The sequence below is a fragment of the Anopheles merus genome, unplaced genomic scaffold, assembly GCF_017562075.2.
Source record: "Anopheles merus strain MAF unplaced genomic scaffold, AmerM5.1 LNR4000623, whole genome shotgun sequence".
Classification (NCBI taxonomy): domain Eukaryota; kingdom Metazoa; phylum Arthropoda; class Insecta; order Diptera; family Culicidae; genus Anopheles; species Anopheles merus.
The window spans coordinates 11977-36533 of record NW_024428203.1 but is presented as its reverse complement, the minus strand read 5'-3'; the positions used below and the strand labels follow the sequence as shown (position 1 = coordinate 36533).

General features: G+C 39.6%; 2 protein-coding genes across 7 annotated transcripts; both read left to right on the top strand.

Annotated features, from left to right (window-relative positions):
* Positions 1-1729: 1729 nt before the first annotated feature.
* LOC121602788 (aquaporin AQPAn.G-like) lies at positions 1730-15653 on the top strand. 5 transcript variants are annotated; one of them, XM_041931555.1, is made up of 5 exons: positions 1730-2511; positions 13711-13806; positions 14350-14600; positions 14673-15047; positions 15109-15653. In XM_041931555.1, exons 3-5 carry the CDS (start codon positions 14412-14414, stop codon positions 15268-15270), a joined length of 726 nt encoding a protein of 241 aa, XP_041787489.1. In that variant the 5' UTR covers positions 1730-2511; positions 13711-13806; positions 14350-14411; the 3' UTR covers positions 15271-15653. The 5 variants fall into 5 exon arrangements, with proteins under 5 accessions (XP_041787489.1, XP_041787485.1, XP_041787484.1 ...); XM_041931551.1 differs by having other exon boundaries at positions 1730-2539; XM_041931552.1 differs by lacking the exon at positions 1730-2511 and adding an exon at positions 3667-3934.
* On the top strand, positions 15407-23541 carry LOC121602787 (aquaporin AQPAn.G-like). 2 transcript variants are annotated; one of them, XM_041931549.1, is made up of 5 exons: positions 15407-15653; positions 15739-15899; positions 21360-21610; positions 21674-22048; positions 23232-23541. In XM_041931549.1, the coding sequence occupies exons 2-5, from the start codon at positions 15761-15763 to the stop codon at positions 23397-23399; spliced, it is 933 nt and encodes a 310-aa protein (XP_041787483.1). In that variant the 5' UTR covers positions 15407-15653; positions 15739-15760; the 3' UTR covers positions 23400-23541. The 2 variants fall into 2 exon arrangements, with proteins under 2 accessions (XP_041787483.1, XP_041787482.1); XM_041931548.1 differs by having other exon boundaries at positions 15734-15899.
* The last annotated feature ends 1016 nt before the right edge of the window (positions 23542-24557 follow it).

Here is a 24557-nt window from a genome sequence, read left to right as displayed (position 1 = left end):
GAGCATTGGCCACACGCGAGAAAGAGATGGCGCTATGGAGGGAAAAAGCACGGACGACGGCTGACAGCGATTGGCCGTCTGACGCACCAACACATCCAAACCTTCGGCAGTGCGCTCAGGCGAGGTGTATGAGGCGGAGCCAGGGACGGGTAGCTTGACGAGCTGCTTGACAAATTTGCCGTTGGAGGGAAAAAGATGGCATGATAAAATTCTCCGAACGGCATGATTTCATCCGTCGCTTTGCGCAGCGGGAAGTTTTTGATCGCTTTGCGCAGCGGGGATGGAATCCAGAATCAAAGTGTATGTAGTCCAGATAGTTTCATAGCATGTTTTTTATAACCAAATTTCAACATCGTTTTTGACAGGATGGGTGAAAACTTTTTATCAAATACAATGCAAACAGCTGACAGGCTGAAATTTCAGTCTACGAGTTTAAAACGGAAAGGGCCTCAATGTATGAAAATGACGTTTATCGGCCAGAGCTGGCAGCGCGAAATGATATATTTTAAAAAAAAAAAGTAAATAAATAAATAATTATGCCATCTGAGATGACGCATCGTTTATTTATACGGTCATCCTAATTCTTTTTGACAGAATCTCGAAAACTCAAAACAACCACATTGTTGAGGTGAAATGTTGTGTATGGGTGAAATGTATTTTGGTAGAAATGTGTTGAGGAGAAAAGAGAAGAGCACTATCACAACCAATCAACTGTATTGTCACGCAAAGATTCACAGAGAAGCACTTTCTGACCAACGATCGATGATGATCGATAGTTTGCGATGAACTTGATGAACAAAAATGAACTTCAGGTATATGTATAGCACGACCCAGGAATCAACAATTTCATGAAATGAATAAAAAATTAACCAAAATGAACTACAATGACACTGAAATGAACAAAAATGAATTTCAATGGTCCCCAGTCGTCATCGATCTGTCATTGGAAACCGCTTCACCCAAGCGAATTTTTCGGGGATAATGAACATAAACTCATGCCATCTCTTTCTATTCATCAGCTCTACTCTTTCACTCGCATCGATGAACTTTTACACATCTCTTTGTTCATTGTGCTATATTTGAAGGGTTTAAAACTGATAGATAACGATTCATGTTCATGAACTAGTAATGGTCAAATGGTAAAGGTGTAATGTTTGCACCATTGTCGACATGAGTTCAATTCTATTTTTATTGTTTTCATTGATGATTTAAAGTTTTGATTTCTTTTTAAAACATGCAGCTCCAGTTACTTCTGACCCCTTTACTCATTGTTAGAAATGCGTGTTTAATAGTCAATCTGTTATTTTTATTGTGTTGTGGGCAGCCGTGCCGACCCCTGGACTTGCCGTGGCAGTTGCGCTGCCACCGGTCAACGTCCAGGAGGACGACAGTGTGTCACGCACACTGTCGCACACACTAAGCGCGCAAGGCTTAGTGTGTGCCGAGCGCACAGTTAGAGTGTGTTTGCGAGCCGATCGAGCAGGAGCTCTCGGCAGGGGCGCTCGGTGCGGCTAGTGCGCGGCCACCGTAGTGGTATCATTTTAAAGTGTATTCTGTATCGTTTTTTACTATTTATTTCATATGTTGTTAATACGTGTAATAAAGTAGAAAAAGTTACAACCATAACATATTGTTTTATTTATTTCTTTTAATTCATTTAGTATCAGTACCCCTTCATACAACAAAACAAGCAAATAGCACGATCATGAATAATAATATGGTGGCGCAACTGGCAAAGTGATTCGAAGTAGAACTAGCGAAGAGGTTGGTAGCATCAAGGATGAAGCATGAGCATGAATTGGAATATGAGGGAAGGTAGTGAATCCGAATGTTCATTTCTATTTTTAGCTCTTTTTTGCATGGGTTCATCCTTCCCGTGTGTTCACTATCCCCGAAAAGACCAGCGAAAACCAGCGTGGTCGGGAGCTTGGGCAGAGACTCCAATGTAATTACAACTTGACCTGCTGACCCACAAACTGGTAACCTTAACCTTCACAACAAACACACAACACACAGCAAAAGTTTTAACCATCAGATATAGATAACATGTGTAACAGACACGTCGCCCTTTTGCGTTACCTTGTTTGATGCTGCTAATCAACCTATTTTTATGGGACACAATATATCTACATCACGAATGGTCATGACGAGTCTTTGAAGACTAAACAGCTTTAAAAGGAGTTTGCCAGATTTTTTTTAAATAAGTGAAGCAAGATAATCGGTTATCTTGTCTGAGTAACCATAATACTAGTATTGAAATTGTATCAGTTAATATCAGGTATGCATCGTCCTTCGGTGGTGCTCTTTTATGGTATGTTTATCACAAGCATTAGGTTTAAGAAGTCAGTTGAATAATCAGATAAGCAGTCTGCTTACCATTACACCAGATAACAGTGATATTATTTCTGTATCACATCAGAATATTACAGTAGCTCTTTTGACATCCACCATACAGTTGTTCTATGATTCAGTAAAGTGTACTGCCAGTGCCCGTATCATTGCAGCGTTTAGGTAGCAATACACATGGAAAATAAAAGATGTGAGAACATATTCACTGAATTGACTAAAGTTTATTTTTAAAGTTTCGATGTGCTGTTTGTTTTAAAAGTATTAACTATTCAAAAATCGTCAAAAGTGATTATAGTGCAAAACAAAAATTACTGTTATTTTATTGCATGATTCAAAAACTGACGATGTTAAACAAAAAGCGTGTGTACAACAATACATTTTCTATAATAAAATAGTTAATATACTATATTAGGAACCTGCAAACTAGTAGGCTACAAAAGATATTTTTTTTATAATTCTACAGTTTACTTTAAAGAAAAACAACTCATAGACCGGAAAACACACAAAAATTAACGTAGCGTGAATGATGTACAGATTACAATGGACATTTCTTGGCTTTTTTAATCAATCGCACCATCATTTTTCCAAAGATGTATATTATCCACATGTATCCACACACACTTTATGCATGATTATATAGCAAACAAACTAAGGATAGGGCTTACTTAAATCATCCAAATCCTGTACAAATACTAATCATCCACAATATACCATTTTGATATTGAGAAAACTTTTCAATAGTTTCGTTTAGCTTCAAAGTTTGAATCATACATATGTTAAAAATTAAATTGTCATTTTTAAAGAAATTTGAACCCTATATGCTCCTTAATGTGAATCCTAAATGTAGAACATATATATGTTTTAGATTCTTTTGTTGTTAGGATTTTAGTTATGTTAAGTGAAAGCCAAAATATTGTTATATTGTCGAGCCAAAATATTGTTAATTATGTACCAAGCGACGGAATATTGTTCAACACATAATTATCATTTGTTACTATAATAATAGTGTTTTGGTTACTCTATAGCCATATTACACAATGATTATCGTGGAAAACATATAAATATAAACATATAAAGTTTGAGGTAGCAAATATCTTTATATTGCAAAACAATGTTTCAGTATACGTTAAGTTTGTTTTCTTCTCTGCTACCTTCTCTGCTTTGCTTCTATAATATTGCACATACCTTGTAATTTTTTTTATTATCTTTGATTAGAAAAGCAATGATAACGCTTATCTCACGGCTCGTGTCACTACTATATTGCACAACTCTTTGCTTTTCATACCTACTGCATGTAATCAGTACGTCAGCGTTGAGTTGAAGACCTACGTACCATGTTATCAGCAGTCAGTTCCCTTTATATTCCATACACCTCTGATTGCATATTATATCACTCAATGAAGCACACAGTATTATGTATATTGTCAAATTATTAAATTAATAAACAGGTGGTCCCCGAGATACTCGATACCTCTAATACGCGAATTCGGAGATACGCGGTTTACTAATTTTGGGGCCCCTTTCCGTTTCAAGTTCGTAGACTGAAATTTCAGCTTCGTATAGCAGTTTTAGAGCAGCTATCTAGGTGGGTATAATATACAGGTAGGCTTATCCCAAGGGGTATGTATTAAGAAGGCTGATTTTACAGTTTCTGTTTCTAAATGAAGATTTTAAGAGTGTTTTTAGTATTTATCAAGCCTTCAGAAGGCTTGTTTGAACAAAAGTTTTCACCCATTCTGTCAAAAAGTGATATTCAAATTTGGTTTAAAAAGTATGCTATGAGACCACCTCGACTACATACACTTTGATTCTGGATTCCATCACCAGATCTCTTTAATTCACCTTGGGATAAATGTAAACATCACCTTGTTTTGCTGTTTTTCGAGCAGGTACTCGAATCTAATTTTAGCTTTCAGGCTAGAATAAACTAGAGTGAAAATTGCAGGCTAGTTTTATATGTGGTTTTGTATGGAGTGTTTACATGATTTCAGCCTTCTACTGTCAAACTCCATACAAAAAACTGACTAGAATCCTAAAGGGCCCTTTTGACAGTTTTTTGAGGAAATTGCACAGATTTCATACATAAATTGTAAAATTCCAAATAACTTCCTTTTGATCGAATGTTAAAAACCATTTCAAAAGATTTAAAACTGTAATATTTAGTCAGTATCATATCAAATTATTAATTGAGCGACTGCAACTACCCTCTACGTGCAAAATTACACGAAAATTAGAAATATTTACGCTGAAAATCACAAGATTCAACTTACGACTAAATTCGAGATACGCGGTATTTTATAGCCATTTTTGGTCCCTATTAACCGTGTATCTCGGGGACCGCTTGTAATTCATTATTTCCTTGTAGTCAAGCACAAAGTGTAGTTTATATTGATTGATTGATTGATTTGATCTTGAGTTTGTAAAAGGAGACAAAATTACTGAAGATAATAACGGAAGGCTGAAGTTGTTTCTTGCTCGAATGTTCAACTCGATCTGAGTCCATCTTTGTTGTTCTTCTTCATTGCGCTTCGACAACTGTCAGTGTGACAGCAGAATCAAGGTTCTTAATGGTTGACGTATGATTCTGAGACGTATACAAAACTAAGGTAACATTTACATAGTTTACAACTCGGCCATCCTGAAAAACCGAATTGACCTCAATTCTATCTGATTCAACTACAGAGGGAGCAATGCTGAGTGTTGCCTGGATTAATCGGTATTTTGAGTTGTAGTTGGTTGCACCCATAGTCTTAACTTATCTGATTCTAAGACCCCGTCGTAAGGTATTTGGGTTACTTGATAACCTTCAATATCTCGCACCACGTAACGATCGTTTGGAAGTATTTTATGAATAATGTATGGGCCTCTGAATTTGGCGATTAGTTTCTTATTTGTATTAGTCGACGTGTCTGTATTTTTTATGACAACATAATCTCCTACGCTATAAACTGGAGCCGGGTTATTTTTCTTAAGAAATAATCTTTCGTTCGTTTGTTGGGATTTAAGTATGTTCTCAGAAGCTTGATGACGTATTGATTCGAAGTTTCTACAGGGTGTAGTATTTTTGTTTTCTAAAAATTCAGTGAGCCCATCGATTACTGTACCCCGTTGTTCGACTCCAAAAAGCATGATTGATGGGGAATATTTGGTTGACGCATGAATTGTATTATTCAAGGCATATTCTACTTTAGTTAGTTGGGTGCTCCAACTTTCGTGATCGATAGAACTTGAAAGTTTGCTAAGAATTGGTCGCAGCACCCTATTGACTCTCTCAACTTGCCCATTTGCTTGAGGTGAGCTAGTTGCTGTTAGAACATGAGAAATTCCGCGGGATGTTAAAAAATTGATAAATTGGGCAGATGTAAAACATGTGGCCCGATCACTAATGATTCGATTAGGTCGACTATAATAAGCCATATATTGGAGTAAAGCATTAAAAACTTCTCGTGCACTGGTTGTTGTTGTTGGGTACAACTTGACAAATTTTGTAAATGCATCGATTACAACTAATACATATTTTCTCCTTGATTGAGACGTGGGTAAAGGTCCCAAGTGATCGATGTGTATTGTATCGAATGGAGTTGCTGTTTTGGGAATACTATGGAGATTTCTGTTATTATTGCGTGCTGGCGAGGAATATATAATACATTTCAGACATTTTTTTATAAAGTTTTCTACTCTTGTCTTCATTAACGGGAACCAATAGTGTTTGCTTATCTGATCGCAGCATTTCCCGGTTCCCAAGTGGCCTATTTTCTCATGAATATTTCGAATCATGTTATCAATCATCTCCCTAGGAACGTAAAGTTGCAATTTGTTAGAAGGTGATTTTCGGTAGACTAATCCATCTTCAAAAACGTATCCGTTCACAGGCCTGGACTCAAGCTCATTTTTCAAATCTTCTATGACTGGATCACGAGACTGGGTTATTTGTAACTGACTGTCAATGTCTAGTTCTTCTATTAAATTTACAGAAAATGATCGGCTTAAAGCATCCACATGACTGATAGCGGTACCCGGGCGATGTTGCATTGTGTAGTTATAATTTTCTAAGAAAAGAGACCAACGTGCAATTTTTGCAGAGGCATTTCGATTTTTCAATGTCTCTACGAGGGAATTGCAGTCAGTGAGAATTTTTATCGGGATACCATGAACATAGCTGTGGAAGCGTTTAAGTGCATAAATGACCGATAAGGTTTCTAGTTCATAGCTATGAAGTTTAGATTCGTCTTTAGAAGTTGTTTTGGAAAAATAGGCTGTAGGATGAAATTTGTTATCGTCTTGTTTTTGCAATAATACGGAACCAAAACCAGTAGCACTGGCATCACAATGCAGCTCTGTTTCACGGGTGGGATCAAATATGGATAAAACTGGGGATTCAATTAGCTTCTGCCTAAGATTATTGAATGCGGTTAGGCAATCTGAGTCGAAAATAAAAGGCTTTTTTGCTCGTATTAAATTTGTCAATGGTTTGGCTAGGTTAGCAAATGAAGGTACAAAACGACGAAAATAAGAAAATAGTCCAAGACATCTCTGGACTTGTTTAATATCTTTGGGAATAGGGTAATTCTTGATTGCTGAAATATGCTTATTACTAGGGCATATTCCGTTCGAATTAGCCTTATAACCTAAATAATCTAATTCTTGATGAGCTATATAGCATTTATCAAGACGCAGTTCTAAACCACATTGACGAATTTTTTTAAGAACTGCCGATAAGACTTGAAGGTGTGTTTGAAAATCTTTTGAAGCAAGAATTATATCGTCTAAGTAGACGACAAGTTTTTCTGAGTCTATGAATTCTCTAAGAATGGAGTTTATAAATCTTTGGAATTCCGATGGAGCATTTTTTAATCCAAATGGCATTTTTAGGTATTCATACTGCCCATTTGGTGTGACAAAAGAAGTATACTTTATAGAATTTTCGTGCATCTTCACTTGATGAAACCCACTTTTTAAATCCAAGAAACTAAAGAAATTCTTATTACTTAAATGTCCTAGGCACGTGTCAATTAGAGGGATTGGGTAGTTGTCGCTAATTGTTATTTTATTTATAGGTCTATAGTCAACACATTTTCTTATTTCTCCATTCTTTTTGCGCACTAAAACGAGTGCTGAAGCGTAGGGAGAATTGCTTGGACGAATTATCTTTTTTTCTAGAAGATCTTTGACAATTTCCTTTACTTGGTTACGTTCAGCGTATGAGAGGCGTCTTGGTTTGCAGTATATTGGGGTGTAATGAGTAAGGCTTATTTTCATGCTATGTTCAGGATAATTAATTTGATTTGTGGGAATGTTAATGTAATTGTCTGCTACTGTTTTTTAGGGCATCAATTTGATCTTTTTGTAGATTTTGGTTTATATTAAGTGTTTTACTCTCAGAGATATCAATAGCGCAAAGTTCTGCAAAAACCAAGTTTTTGTTTTTCTCGAAAGGGCATTCTTCATATTTATCATAACGATTTGACTCTTGTTCAATAAAACTATGGTGTGCAACTTTCCTCGACTCTGTAATATTTGTTTGTTTTAAAATACCGATGTGTTGGAGCAGTGAAAACATGTGTGGTTGTAACACGGGAAGATTTATTTTTTTATTTATATTCATTAATTCATCTTTATTGTATTTGAATTTGATTTATGTGAGACGGATATTAAATTTCATAAGTAAGTCACGTCCGATAATTAATGGCCAAACCATGCTCCCTGCACTGAGAATGTGAAATGTGTGTTCTTTAGTTTGATCATTGAATTTAATTCGACATCTCAACTGGCCACGTGTTTTAAGTTGATTATTTCCTAAACCACGAAAATTTGATGTTTTGATAGCATGTAGACAGGATTTTGGGGCCAGTGATTCATCAATGAAGCATGTTGGACTTCCTCAATCAAAAAGACAACGCACACAGTCAGTCACATTGCTCCAACAATCTTTTAACTCAAAGGCAACACTCACCTCTTGTGTTTCTTGCAGTGTAACTACGGAGTCTCTATCGGTTGTAAAAACTGCTGCTGTTGATGTGTTGTTCCGTTCTGGGCAGTCTTTGTAAGTGTGATTCCTCTGATGACAGTGAAAACAGGCTCCTGGTGGACGAGGCGGTTTCGGGCACTTATCACGATAATGCCCAAAAGCCGAACAATTAAAGCATCGAGTTTCTGAAGCTTCTAGGCTGCCGACGGGTTGTCGTGGTGAAGCACGAGTTGACGGTGGTGCTTTTAGCATACGTAGTTGTTCGTATTTCCCCAACAACTTCTTCAGATCTTCCAGTGTGTTGGCTGCGTAACGCATACCACTCGTGTTGCTTGCATCTCCCATGTTGTCGATGATGATAGTAATAAGTTCTTCTTCGGGTACAGCTCCCTTTTTAGCTATCTTTTCCATTTCCAATACATATCGAAATGTTGTTTCAGTGGGTAGAAGGCGCCGGCGTCGCAATTCAGCGTAGACACATTCCAATGAAGGGCCTTTTCCGAAAGCTGCGGTTAGCTTTACTTTGAGTTCAACATAGCTACTCGCATGCACGGTCTTTGCGAATATAGCCGCAGTTCCAACTAAAAGCCGGCGTGTAACAATTAACATCGATATGTCGTGAAGTTGAAGTATGCTTGTTGCCTTTTCGAGTTCCTCAAACCAAGGAGTGATACTTTCAGATTTGTCGCCAGAAAACGGCGACACCATGCCTGCAACACACTCGAAAACGTCACGCGCTGGAGCGAGTGCATTTACGTCGGCACTCGTTCCGCCAGCGGTCGTTGCCTTCAGCTCAGCCATTTCTTTCTGGAGTAAAAGTAGGTTTTTTTCTAGTTCCAACTGGCGTATGCGCTCCTCCAAAGCAGAGTTGGGGTTCACTTTGTGCGAACGTATCATTTCTCGGTCAATGGTTGCACGAGCAGCAGCATCGGTTGTGGCAATTTCAGGAATGTTGTTTTCTTCTGACGCAGCAGCAAGGGCAGTGATTGTATTATCTATCTTAACGGGAACAATAGGGGCTTCATTGAAAGCTAAGGCGGCCATCTTGGACGATCCAGCTATTGTTTTGTTCTCAAGATCTTTTGGCTCACATTTTTGAGAAATTTTGTCGTATAACATCCGGATTTGCTCTATTGTGGTTGCCGATGGTACACGCGTTCCGGTAGACTGAATTTCACTCAGCATTTGCTCTTTGGTAGGCATTTTGAATATCCCACTTCTGAGTTGTAAAAGGAGACAAAATTACTAAAGATAATAACGGAAGGCTGAAGTTGTTTCTTGCTCGAATGTTCAACTCGATCTGAGTCCATCTTTATTGTTCTTCTTCATTGCGCTTCGACAACTGTCAGTGTGACAGCAGAATCAAGGTTCTTAATGGTTGACGTATGATTCTGAGACGTATACAAAACTAAGGTAACATTTACATAGTTTACAAGTTTGATTGTTTGACTACTCATAACAAAATGAAATGTCAGCAAACAAATCGTCTATTATCGTATCATTTATCGAAATCAGAGATACGCTTAGAAATAAAGATTTGTCACGCAAATTTAACAATGTACATGTAGTACTCAAGATGCACGGGTTCAGAGATACCGGTTTTTTATCAATAGCTCTTTAATTTAATTGCCTTTGAGCAAATTGTGCTGATTTGATACTTCCATTGTCAAATGCAAAGCTTTTGAAATGTTAAGCTTTTGTTAAGTAATGTAAAATGAAATGTTAGAATTTGTTTCGAATTACAAATGAGTGAAAAACGAAGATTCTTGTTGGTGACTTTACAACCTTCGTGGTTATGTCGGTCTAAAAACGATCTCGCTACTTTTTATGTACTAAGCAGCCGAATAGTCCGTCATTTGGTTACCACGGACGAATGGACGGAATAACTTCACACGGGAACGTCGCAGTAATTTTGCATTCCGTTACTGCGACGACCACCACAGTTGATCATTGGTCGTAATTTTATAAATACATCGAAAATGCAGCAGGAACTCATGCCAACATTATCAATTTTATTCGTGATTTGTAGGACATGCGTAACATATTAAACATGAGTTCCTGTCAAACATTGCGAGGGTTGCAAGTAGTATCATCTGCTCTAAATCTTATAGTATTTTTAATAATCTTTGTTTTTTACTTCTTTACTTTAATTTTTTGCAGTCTTGTTCGTCCAAAAGATTATTATTTAATTTTTTTGGTGGATTTTTGCAAAATAAAATAAAAACATTCAAGTGTTTAGTATCCCGTCAAACATTGCGAGGGTTAGGAGTGGTATCATCTGCTCGAAATCATAAGGTCATTTAATAATCTTTATTTTTCATACATAAGTTTTTGTTGTTTAGGTGTTATTCGCCGAAAAGATTACTTCTCCAATTTTTGTGGATTTTTGCCAAATAAAATCTCAAAATGTAGGTGTTTAGTAAACCATAATTTTCAATGTTATTATGTTCAATGTTGTTAAATTGAGGTGTTAAGTATGCTACAATTTGCACTGTATACCTGCTGAACGGGGTGCTATAATTATAACTGCTAAACTTAGGGGCGAAAAATCTGCCAAGGCTCGCAAGCTCTTTAATGCGAGAGCTCTAGAGCTGTGACTTGTATGGCGTGCGAGCCCTCGCGCGCCCTCGCAAATCGCTGTCAATTGCATGGCGGGAAGCTATAATTTTCAATGTCCCGTCAAACAATGCGAGGGTTGCAAGTGGTATCATCTGCTCGAAATCGTAAGATATTTTAAGAAATATTTAATATTTATTGACAAATTATTTTTTGCTGTGTTGTTCGTCGAAAAGATCACTTTTCGATGTATTCTGGATTTTTGCAAAATAAAATCTCAAAATTTAGGCGTTTACGCCTAAGCTATAATTTGCAATGTTATACCTGCTCTCGGGGTGCTATAATTATAACTGCTAAAACTAGGGGTGAAAAAACTACCAAAGCTCGCAAGCTCTTTAATGCGAGGGCTCTGGGGCGGTGAACTTCCCGCCATGCAATTGACAGCGATTTGCGAGGGCGCACGAGGGCTCGCACGCCGTACAAGTTCACCGCCCCAGAGCCCTCGCATGAAAGAGCTTGCGAGCCTTGGTAGTTTTTTCACCCCTAGTTTTAGCAGTTATAATTATAGCACCTCGAGAGCAGGTAGAACCCCGCCATGCAATTGACAGCGATTTGCGAGGGCGCGCGAGGGCTCACCGCCCCAGAGCCCTCGCATGAAAGAGCTTGCGAGCCTTGGTAGTTTTTTCACTCCTAGTTTTAGCAGTTATAATTATAGCACCCCAAGAACAGGTATAACATTGCAAATTATAGCTTAGGCGTAAACGCCTAAATTTTGAGATTTTATTTTGCAAAAATCCAGAATACATCGAAAAGTGATCTTTTCGACGAACAACACAGCAAAAAATAATTTGTCAATAAATATTAAATATTTCTTAAAATATCTTACGATTTCGAGCAGATGATACCACTTGCAACCCTCGCATTGTTTGACGGGACATTGAAAATTATAGCTTCCCGCCATGCAATTGACAGCGATTTGCGAGGGCGCGCGAGGGCTCGCACGCCATACAAGTCACAGCTCTAGAGCTCTCGCATTAAAGAGCTTGCGAGCCTTGGCAGATTTTTCGCCCCTAAGTTTAGCAGTTATAATTATAGCACCCCGTTCAGCAGGTATAACAGTGCAAATTGTAGCATACTTAACACCTCAATTTGGACAATTTTTTTTAAATCGATTAAAATAGAAATAATAATCTTTTCGACGCATAACACCGCAAAAAAATATAATTTATGAATAAAACAAAAAGATTATTTTTAAAAGCATACGATTTCGAGCAGATGATATTACTCGCAAACCTCGCAATGTTTAACGGGTTACTAAACACCTACATTTTGAGATTTTTTGCAAAGCCATTGAAATAGTGCAAGATGGCTTCATTTGGATGAAGCATCCCGACAGACAAAGAGAACGAAATTTTCAGGCGAGGGGTAGGTAGAAACACGCGGTGGGGGCCCGGCCCAAGATCGGATCCGAAGTCCGTTGTTTTGGGCTCGAAATTAAAAATGGCGGATGGAGCGCTACCACGGAGAGAATGCGCTCTCTTGCTTGCCTTTAAAATACACGAGGCGCTCTCGCTGTAAAGAACGCTCGCTCGCGCTGTTACATCATACCCCTTCCTTCCTGTTTCTTTCGGCTTGCGCAGAGCTGAACTCCTATTCCAGCGAATTGCGCTGCGTTGGACTGACACCCCCTCCCGCTCGTTTCTTTCGTAGCGCGCTGTGCGCTTTCCTTCACACGGACTTGGTGCACCCGAATCAAAACAAAAACTTGAACACATCAAACTCGGTTTATATTTTATCACTTTTATTGCGAATAAAAGAACATTTAAATACATAGCTCCACACAATCTTGCTTCAAACCACACACATTCATTATATTAAAAAATCGTCGTATTTCAAATAGTCGCTTAACTGCATGAATACCGTTGTTGCTGTTCAATGCAGTAAAAAAATATTGAAATAAAGCAGCGCAAATCACACATTTAAGATAAATGGTGAAAGAAAAGCGTAGCTTCATTTCAATGTGCACAACACTTCAACAATTAGCGATTCTTCGATCGCCCGGGACTTAGGCTAACACGCGCGCGGCCTTTCACGGCGAACGCTTGAGCTGAACTGACGATTTCGTGTGGTGGCAAGAAAGGGAGCGCACAGAGGAACATTCGCTGCACTAGTGCGAGTGAGACACCGATACCCGCATGCCGCTGCGAGAAAACCAAACTGAGCGCGCAGGCTGAAAGTGAACGCACACATTCACACATGTGTAATTGTGTGAGTGCAAAAACTGTGTAGAAACCAAAACACGCTCGCGCCTCCGCGTAATTCCGCGTATTTCCAACCGTCTCCCCATGCTTCTACATGCCCCTCGCCTGAAAGTCGCACACTTTTTCATTTTCATTGCTAGTAGGGAATCTTTTCGGCGAATAACACCTAAACAACAAACACTTATGTATGAAAAATAGAGATTTTTTAATGACCTTATGATTTCGAGCAGATGATACCACTCCTATCCCTCGCAATGTATGACGGGCAGAGCCCTCGCATTAAAAGGCTTGCGAGCCTTGGTAGTTTTTTCACTCCTAGTTTTAGCAGTTATAATTATAGCACCATTAAATAAGAGGGCGATGGGGCTGTGAACTTCTATAGCGTGCGAGCCGTCGCAAAACACTGTGAATTGCATGAGTATTTTGATAGTATAGTTGTATAGGATAGTTGATAGTGAATTGCATGAGTATTTGTTAGCGGTGACGTTATTGGACCGAAATTGCCTACTTAGACACGATTTGAAGCTTCTCGTTCAGTTTTCATTACATTCACGCATTCATTACATTCATTTTTAGTTTCATTCACGCAAGGTGCCTAGACAGACTACAAATGGGTTCTTAGCTCTGATTTTGGTAGCTATGATGGATGGCGATTTGTATGGAGATTTGCAGGTAGGAAGTATGAGTTGCCAAGTAACTCCCTAGCTATCAAATGAAAATTTGTCATAGTACACTGGACAGACCGACCTGTAGTAATTTATGAGCCTTGAATTTTGTGCAGTAGCCTATTGCGAACGTAAAAATAAATGTCAACGGTTTACAACACTGACTGCTGATAATATCTGCATAAGTCGAATATAATGTTTAAGACAATATTTGACAATAGACAAGAGTTTGTAAAGTTAAAACTAGCCATTTTACTTACTTTACTACTTTAATTCTTTAGTACATTATCAAAAAAAAAATTCATGTTTAAATAAACGTTTTTTTTTTATTCAGGAGTAACGGTCCAAAAAGGCCGTATTGCTTAAAATAAATGTTATTAATAACATCAAAACTTTCACAGAATTCTGCTAACTAAAAAAATATTTATAATTTCTTTTCATTTTTACTAGATGACATCCAGCTGTTCAAATAGCTTACAAAAATTCTCCTACGTTCAACACTCATACTCTGTTTCTCTATCTTTTTTTACATTACCTTTCTCTTGTTCAGTTTGGAATAGCCAGATTTGGACAGTGTTTACACTGTTTCTAGCCGAATTTTTCGGTACTGCGATGTTGCTTTTTGGTGGTTGCATGGCTGGCATAGACGGCTTTGATAACGTCACGTCAAACATAAGTCGTGGAATTACCTTTGGAATGGTTGTTATGATGGCGTTTATAACATTTAGCGCCACTTCAGGTGCAATTATTAATCCGGTTGTGTCACTAGCAGCTTACATCTATGGTACATTATCTTTACAGGTAAGAATGTCAATTCAGTTCATTAGTACAATTGCTTATTTTTGTAAGAATTTTGTTATTCATCATCCACAGTTAACGCTTTTATATATTGTGGCTCAATTCGCCGGGGCACTATGTGGTTACGGACTATTAAGAGCAGTCACACCGTGGCAATATTACCAACAAGCGCTGGAGCACGGAAACGCCCACTGCGTTACAGTCCCTCATCAAAGCCTATCTTCTGGAATGGCCCTTGCAGTGGAGATATTACTAACGGGCATGTTAGTGTGGACGAATTGTGGCGTCTGGGATCCGCGCAATAAGAAGGACAGTGATTCAGTTCCAGTTAAATTTGCATTTCTCATTGCGGGGCTTTCAATTGCCGGCGGGCCTATTACCGGTGCCAGTATGAATCCCGCTCGGTCCCTGGCACCTGCAATATGGAATCATTACTACGAGGGACTTTGGGTACGAATAATGAAAAAGGCAAAAAATACCAATACTCATCCTTTTTTTTTTCTTTCACCAGATTTATTTTGCTGGACCTACGATTGGTTCCATATTAATGGTTACAATGTATCGGTATATTTTTCTTCAAAAATGTAGTGATACTTCGGAAATGATGGCCCCATGCAATTGCCATCATGATACGGGGAAACAAGATCCTCATTCTTCTAAAATTATACCATAAATTCGATCGTTGCGAATACCATGTAGCCCCTATTAAAGTGTCTGCTTTTGAAGATAGCATCATTACGTCGGTGTAAGCTGTAATAAAGGCAAGCCTCTTTCAGGGTAAAGATTAAGTAAACAAACCTAGCAGCATTCAAAACTGACACGATGTGCTATCAGTATAGGTAAATTAAGCATCGAAAATTACCCCCGTTTGTCAGCAAATTCTTTGATTGGCCTTGTTATCGGTAAAGATAAGCTGAAATTGTTCAGTACACCTAGTCTAAGCAATGTGATAGTACGCCAGTTAGCATTCTGTGGCTTTCCGACTCGGTTATTCCATTCGTGATGTATATAACGTTTCCACTTTCATATCGATTAACGCCAAAGTATCCTTATAAAGTACTGCATCGAATAAAACTAGATTGAAAGTGAATTACTAATGCTATTAATAATGTTCTGCTTGGCATTTAACCTACTAGAACAGAAAGTGAAAAAAGGTGAATAAAATGACACATAACGGATTTTCAAACCATCACGAACAAGAGCTTGTAGCAGGCAACATCGATGGACACACTAATGGAATTCACGATAATGATGACGAAGCTAAAAATCATACTAAATTCGATACCTTATGGAACACAAAGAGTGAGTTGTACATAGCATATAGACCACTGTCGCCGTAAACTGACAATGTATAATAGTGTAATAGCGTCTTAACAACATGTCCGTCATGGGTTCAAGCCCCGAATAGACCGTGCTGTTGTATCCGGAAAGGTGGCAAAATAGCTCTAGTAGAACTATAAAAAGGTACTATGTATAGATAGTTCTACTAAAAAGAAATAAGTTTAAAAATATATTGATTTTGCATTACTATATTTTTATTCAACAATTGCAATTTTTAGTCACATAGAAGCGGAAGATATGGAAAGCGGACATGAAGGATTTAAGACCACAACAACGTGAAATACAATAATTCACCATCCACAAAGCTTCTTTAGACAAAATGTGAAAAAAGCATTTCAATTGTCGTTAATTTCAAATGTCTGACATATAATATTTAGTCAGAGTGATAACCACACGTACAATATTGGTTGAATATCATTTACTTCTTTTCATCCGAGATAACAATATCTTGTTTTCGGGTACAGATTAATCCCGAGAAACACAACTAATGCGGGCCGAGAAGAAACCGCCCCAAGCGCCATCGATTAGGCTTAAACGACTGCCCAAGCGAAATTTTTCGGGGATAATGAACACAAACTCATGCCATCCCCAAGCGAAATTTTTCGGGGATAATGAACACAAACTCATGCCATCTCTTTCTATTCATCAGCCCTACTCTCTCACACGCATCGATGAACTTTTACACATCTCTTTGTTCATTGTACTATATTTGAAGGGTTTAAAAGTGATAGATAACAATTCATGTTCATGAACTAGTTATGGTCAAATGTTAATGGTGTAATGTTTGTACCATGGTCGACCTGAGTTCAATTCCATTTTTATTGTTTTTTTATGATTTAAAGTTTTATTTAATTTTTAAAACATCCAGCTCCAATAACTTCAAACTCATTTACTCATTGCTAGAAATGCGTGTTTAATAGTTAATCTGTTATTTTTATTGTTTTATTTATTTCTTTTAATTCTATTAGTATCAGTACCCCTTCATACAAACAAACCAGTAAATAGCACGATAATGAATAATAATATGGTGGCGCAACTGGCAAAGTGATTCGAAGTAGAACTAGCGATGTGGTTGGTAGCATCAAGGATGAAGCATGATCATGAGTGGAGGGAGTGAATCCGAATGTTCATTTCTATTTTTAGCTCTTTTTTGCATGGGTTCATCTTTCACGTGTGTTCACTATCCCCGAAAATGATCTGTATTTCGTTGGTCTTTTCGGGGATAATTCGTTAACGAATTATCCCCGAAAAGACCAGCGAAAACCAGCGTGGTCGGGAGCTTGGGTGGAAAATCAAACATGCATAGAAAAAACTAACCCGTTAAACATTGCGAGTGTTGCGAGTAGTGTCATCTGCTCGAAATCTTATGGTATTTCTAATAGTCTTTATGTTCCTTTCAAACATTAAGAGGGCTGTGAGTAGTATCATCTGCTAGAAATCTTATGGTATTTTAAATAATATTTGATTTTTATTCATTGATTTTTTTACAATGTTGTTTGTCCAAAAGATCACTATTTCTATTTTTGTGAATTTTTTTTTAAAATAAACTGTCAAAATTTAGGTGTTTATTATCCCGTCAAACATTGCGAGGATTGCGGGTAGTATCATCTGCTAGAAATCTTGAGGAAGTTTAAATAATCTTTTTTTTTATTCATATATGTTTTTGTTGAGGCGTTGTTCGTCGAAAAGATCACTACAGTAGAACGTCGATTATCCGAGCAGCGATTTGCGAGGGCACGCGAGGGCTCGCACGCCATACAAGTTCACCGCCCCAGAGCCCTCGCATTAAAGAGCTTGCGAGCCTTGGTAGTTTTTTCACCCCTAGTTTTAGCAGTTATGATTATAGCACCCCGAGAGCAGGTATAACATTGAAAATTATAGCTTATTAAACACCTACATTTTGAGATTTTATTTTGCTAAAATCCACAAAAATTTGAGAAGTAATTTTTTCGGCGAATAACACCTAAACAACAAAAACTTATGTATGAAAAATAAAGATTATTTAATGACCTTATGATTTCGAGCAGATGATACCGCTCCCAACCCTCGCAACCCGCTGTGCAAAACGACGGAAGGCGTTATGGCGTTCTGAAAATTTAATCATGCCTTCCTTTTCTCTCCAACGGCAAATTTGTCAAGCAGCTCGTCGAGCTGCCCGTCCCTGGCTTCGCCTCATACCCCTCGCCTGAGCGCGCTGCCGAAGGTTTGGATGTGTTGGTGCGTCAGACGGCCAATCGCTGTCAGCCGTCGTCCGTGCTTTTTCCCTCCATAGCGCCATCTCTTTCTCGCGTGTGGTCAATGCTCGCGAGCTGTTGTGGCGCCTACAAATGCCGTTAACAAACATTGCGGCGATGAAGTTGCATTTTCACAAATCAAACCAAAAAATCGCAATGAGTTCAAACACTGCAATATAAAAATGACTAAGGAATCGATAGTTTACGCAGGAGGGTTTGCTGTGCAACGCGCAGAATCCTAATCCGCATTAACACGTTCAGTCCGGCGCTGATTTTCATGAGCTTACCGTTCCGCCGGCATCTAGAACGCAAGCTGATTGTGGAATCGGTATACTGGAAATTTCACCGGCAGTCCCTGGGGCCTGCCATCGTGCTGAACGTGTTAAGCAGTAAGCATAGCACTAAGATTTTGCTTTCGCCTGTTATGGATTACATAGATATGCTAAGCATCCTGCGCATGGTTGTGAGTGAGCGTGTGTATGCAAAACTGTCGCCGAATGTATGCTCTTCCGGAATGTTATGATCCATAGGTCAAAGAAAGGAAGGTGTTCATGAAAGGCGGAAAGACGAATTGAGGCCCCTGTAAATGGTAACTGATGACCGGGAGGAGGGGGTACTGGCACACAGCTGTTGGGAGATAGATTGAACATTATACTTAAATTGCAGGCGGATGGAGGGGGGGGTGGCCATGGAACCCCAACGATCATCGGTCACAGGCCCTAAAATTGTTGCCGGCATGAGGGGTGGGGTGGGGGTGGGGGGTGTGAGAGTGCAGATGGTTCTCCAGCCACGGGGCACCAACGACCATCTTTCCGGGGGCCCTTGTCGCTAATACTCTGTCCACTTGTAGACATACGACATACTACAGACTAGAAATCTTCGGCGACCGCCTAGTCCGCCTACCGTTAGGTCCACCGCTGGTTCATGACGGTGTTTTTTTATCATGGAGGTGCATCCTTCCCTCTGCCTGCAGCGTATGCATCGAGCAGGAGACAGTGTGGCAGTATGCAAGTTACCCGCTGGATAGGAGCGGACGCGCGGCAACGCCATCATTCCGCACATCTGCATGCCCGTCTTGGGTTCTAACCGCGTATGAACCGTCCGCCGTAGCAAGAGGTGACTATCCGGCTACGTGGTACTCAAGTCCTGAAAAGGCCGGCATGATCGCGTTGGCTATTACGCCAATAATAATAATAATAATAATAATAATAAAAAGAACTAAGCATAGCAGTCCACACTCGGGTAAGAGTTTGTCTTGACTTTGTTGCTGCCGGGCTACCGCTGTGACGAGACAAATACACGGAATGCACTCGACCAAAACATGAACCTACCGATCCGAACCCATTCCAAGGCAGTGCCGGTCAATCGGCGTCATGATAACTACTCCAAACCAACAAGCCACCAGATTCTGGACGGACAGGTGCAGCACCATACGCGCACCGTAATAAACAAATCCAGAATCCTCTTTTGTATGGATTCAATTCAAAATGTTGTTTCCACTTGCGTCCGCTAGCTGAATTAGAAATAAATGTGCGACATATCACACGCATGATTGCTTAGATCGTGTGTCTTTTTAATACCCCCCACAGCAGAGCCGATCGCAAAGATGCCAATGCCAATGGTTGTGTTGTCTCTCAGGTAGCGAGATCGAAAATGCATGGACTTTGTAGTCGCAGCGGATGAAAATGTACGCATCAGAATCAAATAGTTTTGGGGTTTCCAAACGCACGCACACACACAAACACACAAACATGCGCGCGCAAACTCACACACACACACACACACACACACACACACACACACACACACACACACACGCACATGCATGAACGCGCGGACGCCAGCACGCACGCACTCACGCACGCACACACACACGAACGCACGCACGCACACATGCACGTACGCGCGCACGCCAGCACGCACCCACGAAAGCTTGCGCACGAGCACGCGCCCCCGAAGTCGCGCCCCCGAAGTCGCGCACGCGATCACGCACCCTCCACGAAACCCCCCCCCCCCCCTCCCGCACGAGCGAGTACGGCTACCTTATCGGTAGAACGGCTGGTTCAGCTATCTTGTAGCGTATCCTCATTCAAAGCGCCGGGCGGGTTGGGGGATCGCGACATGATAGAGTGAACGGTCACTTTCCCCGCGCTGTGTGTGTGTGTTTGTGACGAGACCCAAAAACTCGAGACAGATTTCGGCACATTAAAAAAAAATATATATTGCCACTATACACTGTGCTACATGATGCTTAGAAGGTCGTTGAAGCATCAAACATGTTCAAATTAAAAATATATTAGATTAGTGTTAGACGTTCTCCTACGCTTGTTTTAAATAGGCTTCTTCACCCTCAGTTGGCAGGGGCATCGAATGGTCTCATCAGCAGCGGCACGAAATAAAATAAACCATCAATACACCGATAACACTTTGAATCCCAATCCAGCTTCTCCCACAGCGCCTCAAAGGTCATACACACATTAAATAAATGCTAACACCCACCAATAACAATACACAACCGCAATGCACATATGAGTATCAACGCATACACCGCAACAGCCAATCAGCTGGTGGCGGAAGGCACGGGCAGAAGCGCAAGTAAGGCAAGGCATGGCGAGGGAGGGAGAAGAAGCGGACGAGTAAATGGGCGCCAATATTTTTAAATTTTTTTACCGTTTTTTTGCTCCACCGCCATAAATAGTTCGTCCATTTCGCCAACAGATGGCGCTAAACTTGCTCGACCCAGCGCGGGAATCGCTGAAGTCCAGCGCGGGAGACCAGCCAAAATCTGCGCTGGCCAGCGCACAACAAAATCGAGCAGTTTTTGAGCTCGCTTTCTAGCTCGCTTTCCGCCGAAACTGATCGAGAAAGCGAGCAGAAATGTCCGAAGAACCGATCGAAGCTTTTGATCGGTTGAAGCGTTTACGGTATTTCGAGAGAGCGTGCTGTATGTGTATGTCTCTTTTTGACAAAAAAGCTCCGGTACGCGATCGTGTTGGCGCAAAAATGATAATGGCCGAAAAATGTTTCACATCCACGTTCTCTTTCTTTCTCTTTTCCCTTTCACCTCGCTTTATCGTTATTGATTTTTGCTCTCTAGCTACATTGAGCGAGTGGCTGACAAGTTTTCGATCGCTTTGCGCAGCGGGAGTGCCTTAAATAATTAACCATTTTCTTGTTTTAATTTCAGTCTCGAACACTACGTCGTTTATCATCGTTTCCAAGTTTCTGGCGGAATTTTTTGGAACAGCAACGCTCATGTTTCTCGGCTGTATGGGCTGCCTGGATGGTTTTGACAACGTTACAACCAACTTAAGCCGAGGCATCATTTTTGGCTTCACCGTTATGGTTGTGATCCTCACGTTTGGTGTTGTATCAGGAGCACATATAAATCCAGTGGTTTCCATAGCCGCTTACATCTATGGTGATCTTTCTGGCACAGTAAAATAGCTGAGATACCAATTTTTTTTTTCGTTACGATAACCATTCACATTTATTTTTCAGATGGTATTAATTTACTTTATAGCACAATTCGCCGGTGCTTTATGTGGTTACGGACTACTCATGGCTGTTGTTCCGCAAGATTATTTTAACCAAGCATTGGTGGATGGCTATGGGAGCTGTGTTACTGCTCCACATAACAGCCTTACATCTGCAGGAGCATTGGCAATAGAGTTCATAGTTACAGGAATCCTTGTATGGGCATGTTGTGGAGTTTGGGACCCGCGAAATGCAGACCAACAGAACTCGGTACCAATTAAATTTGCGTTACTGGTAGCAGCCATCTCGGTTGCAGCTGGTCCTGCCACAGGGGCTAGTATGAACCCCGCTAGAACACTTTCTCCTTGTATATGGAATAATAGTTATCATAAAATATGGGTAAGATAACCATATAAGAAGGATTTCGAGTCAATATTGTCGATTATCTGATTCATACGTAAATGTGTCAAACAAAACCACGCTACACGAACTGAAACGAAATCGGTATTATACAAGCTTGTTAGACACTTCATTCGTTTACTCGAGATATTGCTACCAAATTGATCTGAACTGGATTTGTTTGTCAAAACAAACTACAACGCGTAACGCATGAAGTATCGTTCCAATTTATAATTATTTTTACGTGTGGCATATTATTGTTTTTTAAATGTGTTTGGCAATGTCATGAAAAGTAGCGCTTGTGGTATGATTTTCTAATTTCTGTGTAATTTGTTATTCCCACCCTTTTTCCAGTGAATAATTACAAAAACAAGCCGAACTTTGGGCCGGTCTGGTGGTACAGTCGTCAACTCGTACGACTTAACAACATGCCCATCATGGGTTCCAGCCCCGAATAGACCGTGCCCCCATACGTAGGACTGACTATCCTGCTATGGTAACAATAAGTCACTGAAAGCCAAGCTCACTTCACTAGTGGGTTTAAGCAGGCCTTTGACCGACAGCGGTTGTTGTGCCACACAAGAAGAAGAATTACAAAAAAATCCCTTTTGAATGTAATTACATGCAATTCATGTGGTTTAAAAATATGTATTTAGTGGTTAAACCGTAAAAAAAAACGCTTTCCGTAGCTTTAACCTAACAGAAAGCTGTTGGACAAAAAAACGGTCTCCGTTTGAGTCACAAGCAGTTGAGTCACATAATCGGCACATAACCACACGAATTGCATGTAATTACATTCAAAAGGGATTTTTTGTAATTATTCACTGGAAAAAGGGTGGGAATAACAAATTACACAAAAATTAGAAACTCATACCACAAGCGCTACTTTTCATGACATTGCCAAACACATTTAAAAAACAATAAAATGCCACACGTAGAAATAATTATAAATTGGAACGATACTTCATGCGTTACGCGTTGCAGTTTGTTTTGACAAACAAATCCAGTTCAGATCAATTTGGTAGCAATGTCTCGAGTCAACTAATGAAGTCTCTAACAAGCTTGTATAATACCGATTTCGTTTCACTTCGTGTAGCGTGGTTTTGTTTGACACATTTCCGTTTGAATCAGATAATCGACACTATAATCGGCACTAATATGTTAACCTTGATACCTTACACAGATATACTTCGTTGGACCACCGTTGGCCGGTGTTATTATGCCCATCGTGTATAAGTACGTATTCCGAAGAGAATCCAACAACATCATCGAACATATTCCTGCCCCTCCACAAGAACAAGTCTGTGTTTGTATCCTGCACAATAAAGATTCACATGTTGAAAAAGTTTAATAGTGATGATAATCATCATTTTGAAAAATGTGAGAAGATAGTGAGAATAAGTGTGAATTTTTAATTAAATCACTTGAAATATTATAAATTCAGTCGAGAGAGAAAGTGTATGTGCAAAAGGCGTGCAAATAAAAAAAATCGAGATGATTTGATTGTGTGTGTGTGATATGGTTTTTTTTTCTTTTCTTTTACCTAATGGCAATCCCGCACGCACTCTTAGCTTTCGTTCATCAAGCAGCTACAATTGAAATTTCACGAAAAACACTCTCGGAGTACACCACACAAGTTCGCAACCGACGGAAAACCCCTGGCTTTAGACTCACCTAGGTGGAACTCCGACCACGCAAACTGCTCGAATTTTCGTGCCGGGAATAACTTTGTAGCGACATCTATCGGATAACAGATCCACTAAAATGATATTTTTGATTATATACAGGGGTTCGCGATCTACCTAGTCCCTTGAAAGAATTGTAAAATTTATGCAAACTGTATGGAATTTGTTATGTCCTATAGATTATTGATCTTATTATTAATGATAGATTATTGATCCCAATTTAAATCATACAAATTCATAAGGAACATATGATTCAATAAGAAAAGGATACAAAATATTTCAATTTGATACTTTCAAAAAATATCAACTATCAATGCTGTTTAGCCAAACTTAAAAGACGTTATACTAATTACAAAAATCAATTTATTTGGTGTTATGTTTTGTGCGGTTCACAAACGTTCAACATAAAACGAATGCAACTGGTACGTAATGACTAAATGATTTCGACAAAAACAACAACAAAAACAAAAACAAAAGAAACACAAAAACATGATCAGTACGCTTAAGTTCAACGAGCTAGACATTCTAAAAATATTCCAGCATCGTTCGCATCTTCTACCTCATTCCAACCTTCATCCAAAACAATCCTATATGCCCCTCACATGGTCGCTCACACACGTAATTCTCCGCATCGAGGTCGCGCATCTATGTCAGCGGTGCGCTAGCCTTGCAACCCAGTTACACTCCTTGTTCTGAAACTAAAAGGTGGAAAACTATCTGCTCTTAGAAAGACTCTTAGGATCGCGTAGTAAGTAGTACCTTGCCTTCCATGCCATGCTCGTCATGCAATGGCGCTGAACACACCCGGTAGAAATGAAGTGGTA